This window comes from Arachis hypogaea, chromosome 18 (assembly GCF_003086295.3).
Source record: "Arachis hypogaea cultivar Tifrunner chromosome 18, arahy.Tifrunner.gnm2.J5K5, whole genome shotgun sequence".
Lineage (NCBI taxonomy): Eukaryota > Viridiplantae > Streptophyta > Magnoliopsida > Fabales > Fabaceae > Arachis > Arachis hypogaea.
The window spans coordinates 8,659,581-8,678,262 of NC_092053.1; the positions used below are offsets into that span (position 1 = coordinate 8,659,581).

The following is an 18,682-nucleotide window of genomic DNA, read 5'->3' on the forward strand; positions in this document are numbered from 1 at the left end:
ATTTAACTAATTGTTTTCTAGAAATGAGAATAAATAATATTTATGAAAGTGCGCATATTATATATTGATCTTGTCTGGAAAATAGATCGGCCTCAATTGCTTGGAATCGGCCGAGCTATGTACTGGAAAGCTGTACGTCCGACTCTTTGAATCCGAACTCCTTATGTGTGTTGTTGTGTGAAAGCGGTAAGAAGAGGGTGGAGTGTACCTACAAAGGCACTCCGAAACTTAAATCAGTGTATATTCTTGCTATATTAAAAACTTAGGTATCAAGAAAAGTTCTACTTCCCTTTATATGAAGAATTCCTTGTCTGTTACATTCTCGGTAATAATTGTCGAAAAATTGATATTGTAACCGACCTTATTTTACCGTTTGAGACGTCGGTTATGATTGGAGAATTGGCGTCACCGAGCTATGGCTCATAAATTCCGAGTAGTAACGGACGATGACGAGTTATATCATATGCTGATAACGGTTATGGAGCCGAGTTATAACGTGTAATAATGACGACCATATCACAGCCCCCAAGCTTAGCCTGAGGAGAGGTTCTTTTAATGAAGCAGGTTGAGCTTTGTGATGAGTTATAACTCGGCTGCGTGGATTATTGGGTGAGCCCCCAGATCAACATACTTCATTAAAAGTGGTTTGTTTTTCTGTACGTGGGGAGTCGTGTCCGTTGGTTTCTGAGGAGAGAGAAAGAGTAATTGTTGCATTTAAGTTTTGCTGGTTTCCAATGTTGGTTTCGCCGTTTGACGTGACGTTGGAAGTGGGTTTTATCATTTGGAACATTTGTGGCTTTATTAACTTTTGATGTTTGGAGTTTAAGTTGGCAATTTTTGGCGATTGGTTTTCTGCTTCCTTGTGAAGAATGAGTAAGAGAGGTACGGCTTTGTCTCCTTGTTTCTGATCTGTTTCTTCATTTTTCTCTCTCTCTGCTTTTCTTTCTTTGTTTGTATTCTGTTTTGGTGGGCTGATGGGGTTTGAGAAGGAGAAAAAGGATAAGGTAGATTGGTCCTATGATTGGGTAGGGGAGGATGTGAAGTCTCGGGTCTCGTTGTTTTCTGATGAAGCAGCGGTGAAAGAGGTTGATGTAACTAAGATAGTGAGGGTTAGCTCCGGAGTTCAAGTTGAGTTGTTACCATGCAGTGTTGATGATAGGGTCTATCACCGGGGAAGGGGATTTGAGTTCTTCTATATGCACAGTTGTGTCCTTGAAGAGTTGTGGGTTAGGTTACCTTTTACAGAGTTTGAGTGTCAGATTCTGAAGCAGTTAAACTGTGCTCCATCACAGCTTCATCCAAATGGGTGGGCGTTCCTTCGATCCTTTGAAATTCTCATGGAATTTCTTGAAGAGGTGCCAACCGTTGATCTGTTCTTTTCCTTATTCCAAGCTAAAGGGGTGTGGAAGGGGGGTTGGATAAATTTTAATAGCACCCCGGGTTTTGGGATTTTCAAGCTCTATAAATCTTCTTTTAAAGACTTCAAGGAGATGTATTTCAAAGTTAGGGGGTTGGAAAAGGATTTCCCTTTTTTATTGACGAAAATCTGGCTGAGAAATTTCCGCTCTTTTGGTGCTCGGAACCCCAAAATATACTCGGCCCGGAGGTGATATCGTCGAGGAATGTATGTTTGATTGAGTTTTTGGTGGAAAATATTGATCGTAGAAATCTAATTTCGATGTATGAGTTGCTAAAGTGGGAGGAGGATAAAGATGCTATTTTAGAGTATTTGGGTGAGTGTTAGGGTTTTTTCTGATGTATTTATTATTCTGTCAGGGATATCTAACATGATCTGTGTTTGGCAGGTGGCAAATATCCCGGTGTTTCGGCTGCGTCTCTAAGGTCGCGTTTTAAGAATAAGAATTTGGAGAAAGAAGTGCCGTCCTCTAATGCTGAAAAGGGTACTGCGACTGGAGAGGTTACTCAACCTCCTCGAGGTCGGACAAAGGTAATTGTAAAAAAGAGGAAGTCTGATGTTGTCGACCTTTCTGAAAATTCTGATGAAAAGGAACATGTAGTCCCTTTGGAAGAAATACAGGCTTTCATGGGTAACCATAAAAAGCTTCATGAAATTTCCGAGCATAGTGAGGGCTTTTCTGTGTGGGGAAAAGAGTATCCGTATATGGCTGTGGTGGACGAGTATTGCCAATCCTCGGCTGATGTTTCTCTTGCAAAAGAAGTTGGTGATATGGCGATCAGACAGTATATGCAGGTAGTGGCCGACCTTGTTTGTTCTTTATTTGTTTTGAGAATTTGTGTTAACTTTTTATATTATTATGTCTTAGGTTGTTGGGCTGCGTCTTGCCAGTCTTGGGCGTAGCCAAGAGTTGAAGTATAAGAAGTTTTCAATAGAAAAGGGTGAGGTTTCTTTGTTAAAGGAGGAGTTGAGCAAAAGCAAAGCTGCTACTGCCGAGCTTCAGACTCGGTTAACTGACACCGAGAAGTTGTTGAAGGAGACAAAAGAAAGTTATGTCAGAGATGTCAAGGATTTGAAGAAGAAGGAAAGTGATCTGGCGAGCATGCAATCTCGCCTAATTGAGGTTACTGCTCAATTTAAGGAGATAGAGAAGAAAAAGTCTGATGAAATTTTGGACTCTTTTGTGGAAGGGTTTGAAAGAGCAAGGTTACAGGTGAAGTTTCTAGCACCAGAGGCTGATCTCTCCGGCATGGACCCTGGAAAGATCGTGCGTGATGGCCAGCTGATCGAGGATGATGGTGATGTGGAAGATGAGGCTGATAATGTCTAATGTGTTATTTCAAAAGCTTTTTTGAATTTTTTGCTTTGTTATATGTAATAGTTAGTTACTTGTGGCACTGTTGAACTCTTTGTTTATTGGACTTGTTTGTTTGCGTTTGATGGTAGTGCTTTTTAATTTAGAAAAAGTTGTGCTTGTTTATTCGAAAAGTATTCCGAGTATATTTCTGTTGCGGTTGATATGATTGTCGAATATTGGCAGTTTGTAGCTAGACGAGTGTTTGAGTTTGTCTGAGCTGTATGGATAGAATTTTTGTTTTGACGATATCATACGCATATTTATTTGATAGAGAGCAAGATAATCTGTGCCTCTTATACATTTGAAATTTTTGAACCTCTAAGTACAAAGGTGCAGGTAGGCTAGCCTCGTTAAAACCTCTCCAAGCAAAACCCTTTGGGATAAAATCTTGGTAGTAGAAAAAAGAGTACCAGTCTGTCCCTGCTTTTTAACTATAAAATTTCTTTAGGGAAGAAACATTCCATGAATTAGGCAAGAGTTTACCATCTATTGATTCTAGTTTGTATGCTCCTTTGCCGAGGACTTCTGATATTCGGTATGGACCGTCCCAGTTAGCTGCGAGCTTTCCGTGTGATGGTGGTTTCCGAGCAATTTCTGTTTTTCGAAGTATTAAGTCGCCTTTTGTAAATGATCTGCTCTTGACTGCTTTGTTATATTGACGAGCTAGTGCGTGTTGTGCCGCTCACTGCTGTAGTGTGGCGAGGTCTCTTACTTCTTCTATGGTATCGAGTTTGGCTCTCCGAACTTCTTCCTGATTTCCGAGTTGTGTTCGGACCAAGTTTTGGGAGACTTCCAGTGGTATCATAGCCTCCGAGCCATATACTAGCCTGAATGGTGTTTCTTTTGTTGATGATTGTGGGGTGGTGTTATACCCCCAAAGGACTTCAGGTATCAGTTTGGCCCAGAGTCTTTTGGCGTCATCTAGCTTTTTCTTTAGCACATGTAGGATGATCTTATTTGCAGCCTCGGCTAATCCATTTGTTTGAGGATGTTCAACAGAGGCAAAATGTTGCCTAATTTTGAGGTTCTGCAAAAAAGAGTGGAATTTCTGATCTACAAACTGGCGACCATTGTCAGTGATAATATGGTGAGGTATGCCGAAACGGCAAACAATATTTTTCCAAACAAATGAAATCATTTGTTGAGATGTTATTTTTGCCAAAGGTTGGACTTCCACCCATTTTGAGAAATAATCGATGCCAATGATGAGAAATTTTACCTGGCCCGGTGCCGTAGGGAACGGACCGAGTATATCTAAACCCCATTGGTTGAAGGGCCAACTGATGTCAGAGTGATGTAGTTGCTCGGCCGGAATGTGTATCAGTGGTACGTGTTTCTGGCAATTGTTGCAGGTCCGGATTTTGTGTTGGCTATCCTGGTTTAAAGTTGGCCAGAAGAAGCCAGCTCGAAGGACTTTTGCTGCTAAACTCCAAGCACTGGTGTGTGTTCCGCAGATGCCTTCATGTGTCTCGGCTAATGCTATTTCGGCTTCTGAATTATTGAGACATTTTAGAAATGGGCGAGTGTATCCTCGTCGATACAGTGTTCCGTTAAGTATTGTGAAGGAAGATGCTTGTCGTCGAAACTTTTTGGTATTCTCTACCCCTTCTGGTATATCACCTGTCTGTAAATATTGTATGAAGTCGGTCCTCCAATCTGTTTCCTGTGTAACACTTAACACATTTGTTAGAATAACAGTTGGAGATGTTATGGTAAATTGATGTAGCGTAGATAGTTCGGATTGCGTACCGCCGAGCTTAGATAAAATGTCAGCCCTTTGATTTTGTTCGCGTGGTATATGTTGTATTTCAAATTTGGCATATTTTGTAGATAATTTCTTTGCTAATAGTAAATATTTTGATAAGAGAGGATCTTTTACCTGAAAAAGGTCGTTTACCTGTTGTACTACTAGTAGAGAATCACAATATATATTTATCACCAAGATTTGGAGATCCAGACATAGTCGGAGTCCGGCGATTAGTGCTTCATACTCGGATTGATTGTTGTTGGCTTTGAAAGCTAAGTGTATGGAATGCTCCAGGATGAAGCCGTCCTTGGCCTCCAGACGGATTCCAGCTCCACAACCCCCATTATTGGAAGAACCGTCCACATACAAAGTCCATTGCTTTGTATGGTCTTCTTCTGATGGTATTGTAAGCTCGGCGATGAAATCTCCAAGAATTGGGACTTGATTGGTCCTCTGGATTGGTACCTGATATCGAACCCAGACAATTCGACTGCCCATTTTATAAGCCTTCCTGCGATTTCTGGTTTGTGTAATACTTGTCTTAATGGGTGATCGGTTCTGACGTGTATAACGTGGCTCTGGAAGTAAGGTCGGAGATGTCACGCCGAAAATATTAGAGCTAACGCGAGCTTCTCTATCCTCGGGTAGTTGAGCTCAGCGTGTTGGAGAGTTTTACTGACAAAATATATCGGATGTTAAACTTTGTTCCTTTCTGTAACAAGAGCTGAGCTTATCGCCCAATCAGTAACTGATAGATATAAAAATAAATCTTCCCCTTGGAGGGGTTTTTGCAAAATCGGTGGTTGTGAGAGAGTTGTTTTTAGTTTGGAAAAAGCTTTCTCACAATCGTCGTTCCAATAAAATTTGGTTTTCTTTTTTATTGTTTGGAAAAAAGGTATAGATGTTGAAGCTAGGCAAGGAACAAATCTTGAGAGTGCGGCCAGTCTTCCTGTAAGGCGCTGAACTTCTTTGACTGTTTTCGGGCTGGCCACGTCCAGAACTGCTCGGCAGTTGTCTGGGTTCGCCTCTATTCCCATGCGTGTTAGTAGAAATCCTAAAAACTTACCCCCCCTTGAACGACGAATGCACATTTCTCGGGATTGAGTCGCATGTTGTAGTGGCGAATTTGGCCGAATATTTCTGTAAGGTCGTTGATATGGTTATTGCCAATTTTCGTCTTGGCGACCATATCATCCACATAGACTTCGATATTTCTGTCGATCTGTTTGGCGAAGACTTTGTCCATAAGTCGTTGGTAAGTTGCACCTGTGTTCTTCAATCCAAATGGCATAACTTTATAACAATAGTTACCGAAATCAGTAATAAATGCCGTTTTACTTTGGTCGGAGGGGTGCATGAGGATTTGGTTATACCCTGAATACGCATCCATAAAACTTAAGGTAGCATAACCTGAGGCGTTATCTACTAAAGAGTCTATGGATGGTAAAGGGTAAGAATCCTTAGGGCATGCTTTGTTTAAGTCAGTGAAGTCGACGCACATGCGCCACTTACCGTTTTGTTTTCTTACCATTACCACATTTGCTAACCAGGTAGTAAATCTGATTTCTTTGATAAATTCGGCGTTGATGAGCTTTTGTGTTTCCTCTAGGGACGCTCTTCTCTTCTCTTCGCCGAGTTTCCTTTTCTTTTGCTGAACTGGTCGGACTGCCGAGTTTATTACTAGTTTGTGACTGATGATTTATGGGTCGATGCCGGGCATGTCTGAAGGTGTCCATGCGAAAAGGTTGGCTTGATTTTGTAGAAAGGTCGTGATTTCTTGTAGTTCTGATGTGCTGATTGACGTACCTACATAAGTGAATTTGTTAGGGTCATTGTTAAAATATACTTTCTGTAGGTCGTCGGATGGTTTTGGGCGTTTAAGGAAATCAGCTCTTGGATCAAGGTCGGCGAGTGCGTGGCTGTTTTCCTGGAGGTCGACATTGTTGACTTGTTGCCTTGGTCGATTTTGGTATTTCATGCTGATGTTGTAACATTGTCGTGCTTCTTTATGATCTCCATGGATTGTTACAACTTGATCGTTCTGCAGGGGAAACTTAACACACAGATGAACTGTAGAAACAATGGCGCCGAACTTGTTCAGAAAAGGTCGGCCAAGGATAAGGTTATATGGACTAAAACAATCAACTACTAAATATTGAATATCATATGTTTTTGAAAGAGGATGCTCACCCAGTGTGGTTTGTAACCACACTGAACCCAGTATTGGAACTCGCTCTCCTGAGAATCCGGCCAAGTCTCCTCCTGTTGACTGTAGCATGTTGTCGCTGAGCTTCATTTTTTGGAATGTGGAATAGAACAGAACGTCGACGCTGCTCCGGGGGTCTAAGAGTACTTTTCTTACCAATAAATCCCCTACCTGAAGAGTGACTACCACAGGGTCGTCCAAATTTGGTATGCCGGAGTTGAAGTCGGCGTGTGTAAAAGTAACTTGTGGTTGTTGATTAGTTACTTCAGCATCATGTTGTGGTCCGTTTACCGAGCATATTGCTCGGAACGATCTTTTCCTTGCCGAATTTGAGGATCCTCCACTTGCGTATCCTCCTGAAATGCAATTGATTATACCTCGTGGTCTTTCGTATTAGCTTGAAGATGCCTTCTCTTTTCCTCGGTTTTGTTGTTCGGAGGAATCGTTTGTTGTGGAAGGTGTGACGCGCTTTTGGATGTGGCAGCCAATGTACTTGTCGAGGTGTCCTTGCCTGGCCAGGCGTTCTAAAAGGTCTTTGGCTACCACACAGTCATTAGTGTTGTGGCTGTGTTTCTGGTGGAAAGCGCAATATTTAGACTTGTCCACATTCTTTGCATCTTGATAGGTGCCGGCTTTCCTTGGTGGTTTAATCAATTTCGAATTCAAGATCTCTTTGATTATGTCTTCTCTCTTAGTATTGAACTGCGTATAAGAATCAAATCGAGGGGTTAATTTAAAATTTTTCTTAGTGCTGGAGTTCTTGTCGTCGTCTCGGAAGTGTGACTTCTCATTTTTCCGAGCTTGTCTGAGCTCTTCGATGTCAATTTGGCCTTTTGCCTTCTCGCGAAATTCTGCAAGGGTCCTCGGCTTGGCTACTGCGATTGTCTCCTGGAATTTTCCAGGTCGGAGTCCGCTCTTGATTGCGTGTAGGTGGACCTCGGGGTGGAGGTCAGGTATACTGATTGCGACTTTGGTGAAGCGGGTCATGTAGTCCTTCAAGCTTTCGTTCGGTCCCTGTTTGATTGTATTCAAGTAATCGGAGTCGTGCAAGTAAATTGCGGACCCGGCAAAGTGCTCATCAAATAACTTCGCCAGCTGCTGAAACCGCGAGATGGAACCTGCAGACAAAGCACACAACCAATCAAGTGCAGGACCATCTAAATAATTTGGAAAACAACGGCATAAAACTGTATCTGATGCACCATTGACGATCATTATTGATCGGAACTTCTTGATAAATTTCTTTGGGTCTCCGCGTCCATCATAAGGTGTGAGGGTTAGCGGCAGTGTGAATCTCTTTGGCAATTCGAAGTTCATTACTTCTTCTGTGAAGGGTCCCACAAGGTCGTCGGCCTCCTCCTTTTCATCTTCAGGTTGGGGTTCTTCGGCTTGGGCAGTCTCCGAGACATGAGAGGGTTGGGAATGATGTTCCTCATCTTCTGGCTGATGTTGGTGAGTATCGTTGTGCTCTATTCGAGCATGATTTAGTTCGGCGATTTGGGCAGCCATTATTTGGTTCTTGTCGGCTATTCGTTGGTTGGCTTGTTGTAGCTCAGCTACCATTCGCATGAGTTCGGACAGTGAAAGAGGCGGTACGTCAGCCATGTGTGTGAACGAAGGTAATGGGACCAAAAGAAAAATACGACTTCCTCAGCCCCACGGTGGGTGCCAATTGATCTTGCTTGGGAAATAGATCGGCCTCAATTGCTTGGAATCGGCCGAGCTATGCACTGGAAAGCTGAACGTCCGACTCTTTGAATCCGAACTCCTTACGTGTGTTGTTATGTGAAAGCGGTAAGAAGAGGGTGGAATGTACCTGCAAAGGCACTCCGAAGCTTAAGTCAGTGTATATTCTTGCTATATTGAAAACTTAGGTATCAAGAAAAGTTCTACTTCCCTTTATATGAAGAATTTCTTGTCTGTTACATTCTCGGTAATAATTGTCGAATAATTGATATTGTAACCGACCTTATTTTACCGTTTGAGACGTCGGTTATGATTGGAGAATTGGCGTCACCGAGCTATGGCTCATAAATTCCGAGTAATAACGGACGATGACGAGTTATATCATATGCTGATAATGGTTATGGAGCCGAGTTATAACGTGTAATAATGACGACCATATCATATATAATATTAGATGAATAAATTATTTTTCTAATTAAGTTCAATTAATTTTAGTCTTTCTTTTTCTTATGACTTTTCTCTTTTTTTTTTCTTTTTTTTTTCAACTGAAATTTGTGGTTATCGATCCTTAAACTATTGAACGATCAACTTGTTTAAACTTAATTATCAAAAGATCAAGTAGCATTAACATATATATAAAGATCATGTTAGAACTTTACAAATTAATTATAGCGATTTATTAATTATGTATTGAAGTAAATAAAGAGACATAGAAAATTAGATTTTTAAATATTAAAAATTAGTAACAAAACCCAAAATTTTAAGGTTTAGTTAGAGCAGCAAAGGTAGGCAACAAGTTGAGGTGGCATGCCACCATTTACCATCAAAAAAGCAAATGGAATGGAAATAGAAAAAAACAACATATCCAACCGACAAGAAGATTTATTTCATATGTGGTCCTCAGAAGAATTTTGTGGGTGTTATTTGCCATTGATGAGCAATCATGTAACATACATGGCTTCATCAAACTACCTACCTTAATAAGGTAAGGTATATTATTTATGCATGTTGCAGGTATTGCACAATTTTTTCACCAAACATTCGGATTGCATCATTATCTCATAACTCACTACAACATTTGTTGGTTATTGCATCGCATGTTTAAAATAACACTTAAAAAAGGTTGCCTAATATATATATAGACAACCTTTTATACTAGTAATAATAAAATAGAATTATAATAACGAATTTTTAATCAACACACAATGGGTGATGCTGTTGATAAATTAGGAGACACTTATCAAGTGTTGTTCTATTACATATACAAAAACAACTATTATAAAAATAATATATTGCTTTTTTTAAGAGTTGTCTTTGAATTTATTTTAAACTTTACTTTTTAAGTGTTGTCTAAAATTTTTAATGTTTCTTAAAAAAACAAAAATAACCCAAACGGCAAGGCTAACTATTATGCGGAGAAAAAGGGGAGAAAAAAAAAAAAGAGTCTCTCGTTCCTAGCAAAACCCCAACCCTAACGAAATCCCTAACCCCAATCCATTCCAAATGATTCATTCTTCTCTTGTTCTTCAATCCATTCGATGATGACGCGTATTCCTTTATTGAGCTTCGATCTCAATCTCTGCTCGCGAATGAGCTTCGATCTTCTCTGCTCGCGAATAAGCTTCGATTCTCTGCTCGTTGAGCTTCGATCCTCTGCTCCTCTTCTTGTTGAGCTTCTATTATTCTCTGCTCGTTGAGCTTCGATTCTCTGCTCGTTGAGCTTCAATCCTCTGCTAATTGAGCTTCGATCTTCTCTGCTCGTGTTCATCACCGCCGGTCACTGTTCGATTATCACTGCTCGCATTTTTTGTAAGATTCTCGTTTTTGGCATTCTTCTGCAGGTACTGATGATTCTACCGTTCTTTCTCTATTCTATTTTAGCACTTTTTTGTGTTTTGAATCCTAATTTTTGGTTAAACTTGTTGCTGTGTGCATTAATTTTAAACTTGTTCTGCTATACTCTCACTGCTCCAAAAGCCGATTAAATCACGAACCTAACAGAAATTTTGCAATAGCCGGCAGCAGAGGCTGTAAATCGCTTCTGTCACCGTCATCGTTGTATAGCTCGAAGGAAGCACCAGCTTCACAATCGGCATCATTGCTAAGGCCACGGAATTGTGGAAACCTTGGTGACTGGAATGGGAGACGTCGGATAAGGGGCTGAAAAAGTGGTCCGGAGATGGCAAAAATCATGTTCCTCTCTTTTTGTGTTCATCTATACTGCCATCACAATTGGTATGATGCTGCCTCTTTCCTTTCCCTTTTTTGTTTTAATGTTTTTGGCGATTTGATCCCTAATTCTAATACTGGTGATGCTGTTGCTGTTGCTATTTGCAATGATAACTCTATCTCATCCTCAAAGCTCGTGACACTTTCTTTGTGTTTTCGCACTTACTGGTGATTATGACTATATGATGGAGTAGAAGATTTTGATGACTTGTTATAGTGAGTTTGAAGTTATTTGAGAAAAATAATGGAAGGACTACTTCCAATTTTCTTATTGATCTTGTACTTTTGTATTTTCTTTCACAAGTCTTTAATCTTCGTACAAGCCTTTCTCCCACCTTCAGCTCTCTGACCTTCTCTATTTTGCTATACATAAAATTTATAGACAACGGTAGTTATAAAATTCATGCTGGTTGATAAGGGAAAATTGATTTCCACACAAACTCACCGGCAAGTATACCGGGTCACATCAAGTAGTAATAACTCATAGGAGTGAGGTCGATCCCACGAGGATTGATGGATCAAGCAACTTTAGTGAGGTGATTAGTCTAGTTAAGCTAACAGTGGTGAATTGGGTGAAATTGTATTGACAGAATGTAAATTGCAGAAGATATAAAGTGCAGAAGGTAAATTGGCAGAAACTTAAAGAGCAAAAAATGTAAATTACAGCAAATGTAAAGGGAATTGGGTGCTGGAAAATTTAATGAAGCAATAAATCATAACTCATAACAAGTAACAGAAAGAGAAATTCACTAGGAATTAGAGATATCATAATACACAATGAATTAAATGGGTCTCAACTTCCTTCTCAATCATATGAATAGATCTATGGCATATTGAAATTGATTGGATCCCAATTCCTTGGTAATCCAATCTCTCTAATCACAATCAATGTTGCCAATTCCTTGATCTAATTGTCATGAGAAGAGGTTAAGCATGCTCTCTCATCCATAAGCCACACAAATTCTCAAGATCTCAATTCCTCCCGAATAGTGTCGATCAAGAGATTTGTGAGAAACTGAGCTTCAGTTCTAATTTCCATGATTCCCCTTCCGAAGCTCACATGGAAATTTAACAGATCCAAACCCCCTTCCGGAGTGAATGGATCTCAATCAAAACAGAAGTTATTTCTTAGCTATCCAGATGAATTGAGAGGAAGAAGAATTTTAGTTAATTCATATGAATCACAACAGAGCTCCTCCCCTTAATGATTGGGGTTCAATGGATCATAGCTCTCAGAACAATTGCGGAGAATGTAAATTGCAGAAATGTAAATCAGGCTTAATAAGAACAGAGATGTAAAATTGGCAGAAAGTAAATTTGCAGAAGAAAATTGCAGAAATTGAAAATTGCATTGAAATTAAACTGAATTCAGTACAGAAGAAATGTAAATTGTAGAGAAGAAAAAGTGTATCAAAAAGCCTTTTATTCTACTCCTACTCCTACTGCTACTACTACTCCTACTGTATTCCAGCGCCAGAACCATAACCTCCTAACCGACTTTCCTTATGAAATGAAACTGATGCCTTTATATAGGATTGCCTAAATTACAAATTGAAATGAAATTCAAAACAAATTACAATTAAATGAAAATCCTATTCTAGATGCTCCTTGTGCCTTTGCTTGAGTGATCTGAGTGGGCTTTGCTTGCTGTAATTCAAATGGGCTCAGAATGAAATTAATTGAGTAGAAATGCACTTCCAGGAGAGTGTAGCGTTCATTTGGAGAACGGAGTGTTTTTACAACCACGCGTACGTGTCCCATACGCTTGCACGTCATTTTGCTTTTTGGCCCATCCACGCGTACGCGTCACTCGTGGCCTTCAACTTGTGCCCTTCTGACGCGTACGCGTGCCATACGCCTGCGCGTCCCTTGTAGCGCTCTCCAAACGAGCGTAGCGTTCATGCAAAGAACGCTACCCACGCGTACGCGTCAGCCATGCGTACACGTGGTTCTTCAGAAATGTCATATCGACGCGTGCGCGTCGGTTGCAAAACTTCAATTCCAAATTTTAATTTGCTCAAAAACGCTCATTCAGATAACTTAGCGCTCTCTTTGCAATTGAGCACTGATCACATCCACGCGTACGCGTCATGCATGCATACGCGTGGGATTCCAGAATTGCAAATTCGACGTGTACGCGTGGCCTACGCGTACGCGTCACTTGTGAATTTTGCTTGCTCCATTATCGCAAGCGCTCTTTCAAACCGAACGTAGCGTGCGTTCTCGCGCCAAGAGCGCTCTCCTTGTTTAAATCATGGGCTACGCTTTTAAAAACGTGGCCTAAGGCTCCAAAGTGTGCTCAAACTTCGAAGTGTGCCCCAAAATTCCTTTTTTCTTCTTTTGAGCTTATTTTGTGCTTTTTTTTCTTCTTTTTCCACTTATTTCCTACAAAGTTTATAAAATCAAAAGATCAAAGAAATATACTATTTAAGCACAAAAACATTCAATATTTAAGCACTAATCATTAATTTCTTGTATGAAAAAGCATAGAAAATATGCACAAGATGACATGTCATCACTGGTATGTTTGTAGAAGAACAAAAATGGTAGCAAAAGAGATGTGTTTCTTCAACAAGGTGTGTGCTTCTATGCGGTCCTTACTACTAATGAAATCTGTTTTACTTTGTTCTATCACTAACAATGTGCTTCTTGTTTTAGTAATTATTATTATTTATTAGTTATCGTAATTGTCATTAATGCTATTTATTTATTTTGAAATGTTTTAACTTTCAAGCATAGTGGTAGTGACTAAATCCGGGAAAAGAAAAAAAAATAGAAGATGAAAGTTTTGAATTTCTCTAAATGTCTTTGAAAAAATTTTGTATTGGAGAGTTAACAATCCATATATAACAATCCATTTGCTACTAAGCTACTGTGAAATGAATAGCTGAAGATCTATACTGAAACAAGGATTAAGTGAAATTTGAACACTGTGTATATCATATATATGATGCTGCTAAATTTGTAGATAAGGTAGATCTTTAATAGAGATCATGTTTGACTATTAAGGGAGATGATGTTTTGGAAATGTATAAAACAGAGTACATTTTTTAAGTACCATGAATTTCTTTAGTTCTTTTGAGGATTTATTGTTAATATGATGCTGCATGCATGATGAATTTTGATCGCTTTAAAATTAATTATATATTATTCTTATTAATTAATTAGCCCATTCTTTCTTGTTATATTTTCCAATAAATAAATATATATCTGTAGCAAGTTTCATATGTTCAGAACTAAGGAATGATGTGAGTATATACATATGTCATATATCTAATATAATAATTAAGACTACAATCAAATTCTGTCCTTCTCACAACAATTCTAAAAACTCTTATTTTCAGAAAAGAGTTAGTTGTCACTTGAATCCATGCTTGTACTTGAAGTAACTACGTCATACTAATTAAAAACTCCTTTATTTTCTTTCTAATGCTTTAGTTTGTGCTCTTGAATAGTTTTTATTTGATTATAAATGGTTAATTATTAATATTGATGTTTGGTTTTTATTTTTCTCTTGAAGGATATTGATAAACAATATTTACGGATCTTTGGTGTATATAGCAAATTGTTGCGTCATGACCTCATAAGATATTTCTATCTCATACTTATTTGTTTTTATATGTGTATGTTAATTCTTTTGCACTTTTTTTATGTATATTGTTCTTTTGATGATATCAACCCAGAAGACCCTGATTTTTCTTCTATTCAAAGTTAGAATAGGACATTTTAATACATATATTTAACAACTCACCTATTTGTATAAGAGTATCATGTCTAAACAATATTGATGTCACAGGTTTCGCAGAAGCTGGGCTTATTGAAAGCAAGCTTTCAAGACGTGATATACAGTTGTTTACAGATGAAAACGGTGGCCCATTTTAATTACTTCTCTCCTGAAAGGTATGCATTTGTGGCTTCCTATATGTCTTTGGTAATGCATTACCATTCCAAAATCAGAGTTATTGCAATATCCCAATATATATATATATATATATATATATTTTTTCTTTTAAAACTTACAATATTCATCTTAATTATTGCCCTCTGTCTGAAATTTTCTATAGCATTGGATATAATGATGATATCCCTTCTCTCCTACATTCATTTCTACAGCCCTTTATCACGCCAAGATCTTGTTAGTTAAAAAATAGCCATGGAGAAGACACAGCTTCCTGAAGCTGATAAAAAGGTTTCTTAACTTGTTACTTTGATATGCTCAACTATACTCTTGATTCAAGTTACATTGAACTGATATGCTTGCGTTCATCAAACTGAATGATTGATGTGCAGACATTATACAAAATTTTAGGGTTTATCGACACTGAAAAGATACACCCTAATGCTTGTCCTACACTAGTAGCTGACTTCTCTGCTGGTGAACAGGGTATAATACTCTTGCATTTGGTATGTCATATTTCAAACTAAATTTGATTTTTCCTACTTGTTACTCCCCCCTTAGTTGTTTCTTAATTACTTTTGGTTTCTAATTTTCATTCGTTTTTTCATTTTTGGGGGCGGGGTGGGGGTACTCAAAGTTATACACGATTGTTCCAACCAGAGAAATCAGTAACCAATGCCCAAGCGGCTATTCCCTTGCTACCGGAGATGCTTCTGACGTAGTCAGTGAAGAGCTTGCATGCATTGAATAAGAATCTATGGCTAAAAATGCTGTTGCTGCACATAGTGCTTTGGTAGCTCAGGTTGAAAATATTTTGATAGAGAAGAAAAAGATCAACATTCTTAAAAAAATGGCTGACGAGGCAAAACTAGAGTTATATTGAGTTCGCTGGGCTGATGCCATTGTGGTAATTAGAAATTATGTTAGTTGATTACCTTTAATTTGTTCATAGTTGCTTATATGTGATAATAGTTTATCGGGATTTGGTGGCATATATACAGCTAGCTTTGAAGATTTTCACTTGATAGTTTTTGGTATATTGATTGCTTCATTAACAAAGAAATTTTGCTCTGTAACTGGTTTTCTAGTTATTTGATCAATTTTTTTTTTTGCAAATGTAAGAAAAAATAGGTAGTTAATTAAGAATCTTCATTGTTGTTCTATAACTATGCTTTGTGTAAAAGTTATTGTAATATTAAGTGCTTTCTTTTATTGTTGTTTTGGCCTCTGATGTATCCTAGTACTTCGCTCTAATACAAGAATAGTGGCAAAATGTACCTAGTACTATCACAAGAAAAAGCAATTGTTTTAAAAATATTTTCTATAATAATAATAATAGAAGAGGCAACGCCTCTGAATTGATGCCTTAGTAATAATAGAAATGGCAATGCTTCTGAAGTGATGCCATAGTTTAGTGCAATATGCAACGCAGCCAAGGGTTGCTATACTAATAGAATAGGCAACGTTTTTCACTAGTTGAAAAATTATTAAAAAAGAGAACACTTAGTAAGTGTTGCATTAGAGTCTGATTTTGAAGCAAAAAAGCGTTGCTTTGACTTAATGCAACGGCTGCATCTACAAGACACTCCCAAAGCGTTGCTTCAAGTCCAAAAGTGTTGCTTTAGATTAAAGGCAACTCTTTTTTAATCTTTAGACAATACTTTTTAAATGTTGTCTCAGACAAAAAATGTTGTAATGACTTTAGCCTTTGCAATTTATTAAAAGTACTTACAACCTCAATTTTAATTTGTGGCTAATAATAGAAACAATAATATTAGAAAGACAAAAATAATTCGTCTAAATTTATCTTATTTAATATTTATTTATTGCAGAATATATTAAATAAAATAAAAAATAATAAAATTTAATAATTTTAAGTTACCAAATATTTCCTTAATAGAAATTACGAAATCCAAAATGCTATGTAGATTCCTCGTCCCTATCAAGGAATCAAAGGTTCCATCATTATGGACTTTGAATCTTATTCTATTGGCAATCGGATAGAAAAATGTTAGTTACCTAAATAGTGTTTGTTTTGAGGTATTAAGATTGGGTGACTAGACTTAATATTATATTTTATTAGTCTGAGATTGAAATTAAAATTTTTATTCCGTGGCAAAAAATTTTAATCCCTTCAATACTTTCAAAAAATAAAAACACAGAAGACTAAAATTTTTTGAAACAAAAACTGAAATTTAAATAACAATTTCTGTCTAAACTACCCGCATTTCAAATCTTTAATTCTAAGTTGATTCTTTGTCCAAATCACACTCAAACTTTTCTTCTCCAAAACAAAACAACAATTTTATTAATTCCCTGAAAAATTAAATCATAGGAAGGTAACTATGTCAGCTTGTATAATATTTTTATTTTGTTATCTTGTTTTTAAGTTGAGTTCTTGTTCTATACTATCTTGATGGTGTGCCTGGTCCAAAAACATCAATATAAGGAACCGCGGTAGTGGTGGCAAAGCAAACACAAAGGCGGCGAACGACACCAACAACATGACCTTCGGAAGTAGCTGGTGGCGCGATTGAGAAGCGTTGGAGACATTATGGCGCGCCTTGCTCGACAAGATCCTTGGTCGTGTTGTTGGTGGCGGGGTTGATCGGAGGATTCTTCACTACTCGAGCTCAGGATAAAGGAGAAAAGGGAGGCTGAAATTTAAAATTGAAATAAACGGGGTTTAGGATATAGTTCTAAACTTAGGGGTATTTTAGTAATTTCAAAATTTTAGTCTCTAGCTTAATCTCAAATCAAATAGGATACTGAGATATAAATTTAATCTTGTACACTTTACACCAAACACAATACTGGAACTTATTTCAATCTTTATTTTCGAGTCTCCGTCTTACCGTCTCAGTCTTTTAGGTATCGTTTGTTTTGAGGTACTAAGATGGAGATTGGGAGACTAAGAGTTAGTATCATGTTTGTTGGCCTAGAGACTGGTATTAAAATTTCAATCTTCGTCCCCAAAATTTCAGTATTTTAGGTAGCGTTTGGTGGAGAGATAGAGACGGAAAGACTGAGACTGAGAGACAGAGACTAAGAGACAGAAATCGAAATAAATCTCAGTATTCTGTTTGGTGCAAAGTGGGAGACATAAATTGAAACAAGAATGAAATTCTAATTTAATTTGTAAAAAGGGTAAAATTAGAATTAATTAATTGAAATGAGGGTATTTTAGGTATAAAATGTTATTAAAGTTTCAGTCTCCATTTCTAAAAATTTTGGGTTAAGTACTGAAATCGTCCCTAAGGTCTGGGCTGAAAATCAAAATCGTCCCCGGCCTTTTTTTGTTATTAAAATCATCCTCAACGTTACAAAATGTTATAAAATCGTCCTTTTCCACTTCAATTTTATTTTTTTTACTATATTACCCTTCATTATTAATAAAAATAATTTAAAATAATATTAAAAAAATTAAAACAAACCCCCCCAAACTCCCACCCCTCAACCCTCCGCCCTCCGCCCTCCGCCCTCCCCCTCCGCCCTCCCTCCCCCCTCCCCCCTCAGCCCTCCCCCCTCCCTCACTCCCTGCCGCCTCCCCCCCTCAGCCCACTCCCTCACCCCCACCCCTCCCCCCCTTCGCCCTCCCCCTCACTCCCCCCTTCGCCCTCCCTCCCTCCCTCACTCCCTCCTGCCTCCCCCCTCAACCCACTCCCTCAACCCCCCCCCAACCCCTCCCCTTCCTGTAACATCCCTCACCCCACTCCCGTAACCCCCTCCCTCAGCAACAACATTCAACAAAACTCAGCAACAATTCAACAAACTCAGCAACAACAATAATCAAAATTCAGAAATTCTACAACAAAAATCCAATTTACAGAAGAAGAAGTGGCGGCGGTGTAGCAGTGCAGGGCAGGTGGTGCAGCAGTGGCGGCGGCAGCGAAGATCGGTGGCGTACGTGAAGACCGGTGGCGGCGGCGAGGAGAGAAGATGGCGGAGGCGGAGGCGGCGAGGCGGCGAGGAACGGCGACGAAGGCGCGGCGGTGACTGGCGCGATGGCGGCAACAAAGGCGCGGCGGTGACTGACGCGATGGCAACGACTGGCGCGATGGCGGCGATCCCCTCCCCCTTTCCCCTTCCCACTCCTCCTCCCCCACACCCCTTCCCCCACCCCACCCCGCGTCCTTTCCCTT

General features: G+C 38.8%; 1 protein-coding gene across 1 annotated transcript; it reads right to left on the bottom strand.

The window, feature by feature from the left end:
• Positions 1 to 7,120: 7,120 nt before the first annotated feature.
• LOC112769519 (uncharacterized) lies at positions 7,121 to 8,332 on the bottom strand. The gene has a single exon (XM_025814027.2). It carries the CDS (start codon positions 8,330 to 8,332, stop codon positions 7,121 to 7,123), a length of 1,212 nt encoding a protein of 403 aa, XP_025669812.2.
• Positions 8,333 to 18,682: the final 10,350 nt, after the last annotated feature.

Bases quoted from the DNA above. Each gene is read 5' to 3' on its own strand.
- LOC112769519 (XM_025814027.2), bottom strand. From the start codon at position 8,332: ATGGCTGACGTACCGCCTCTTTCACTGTCCGAACTCATGCGAATGGTA.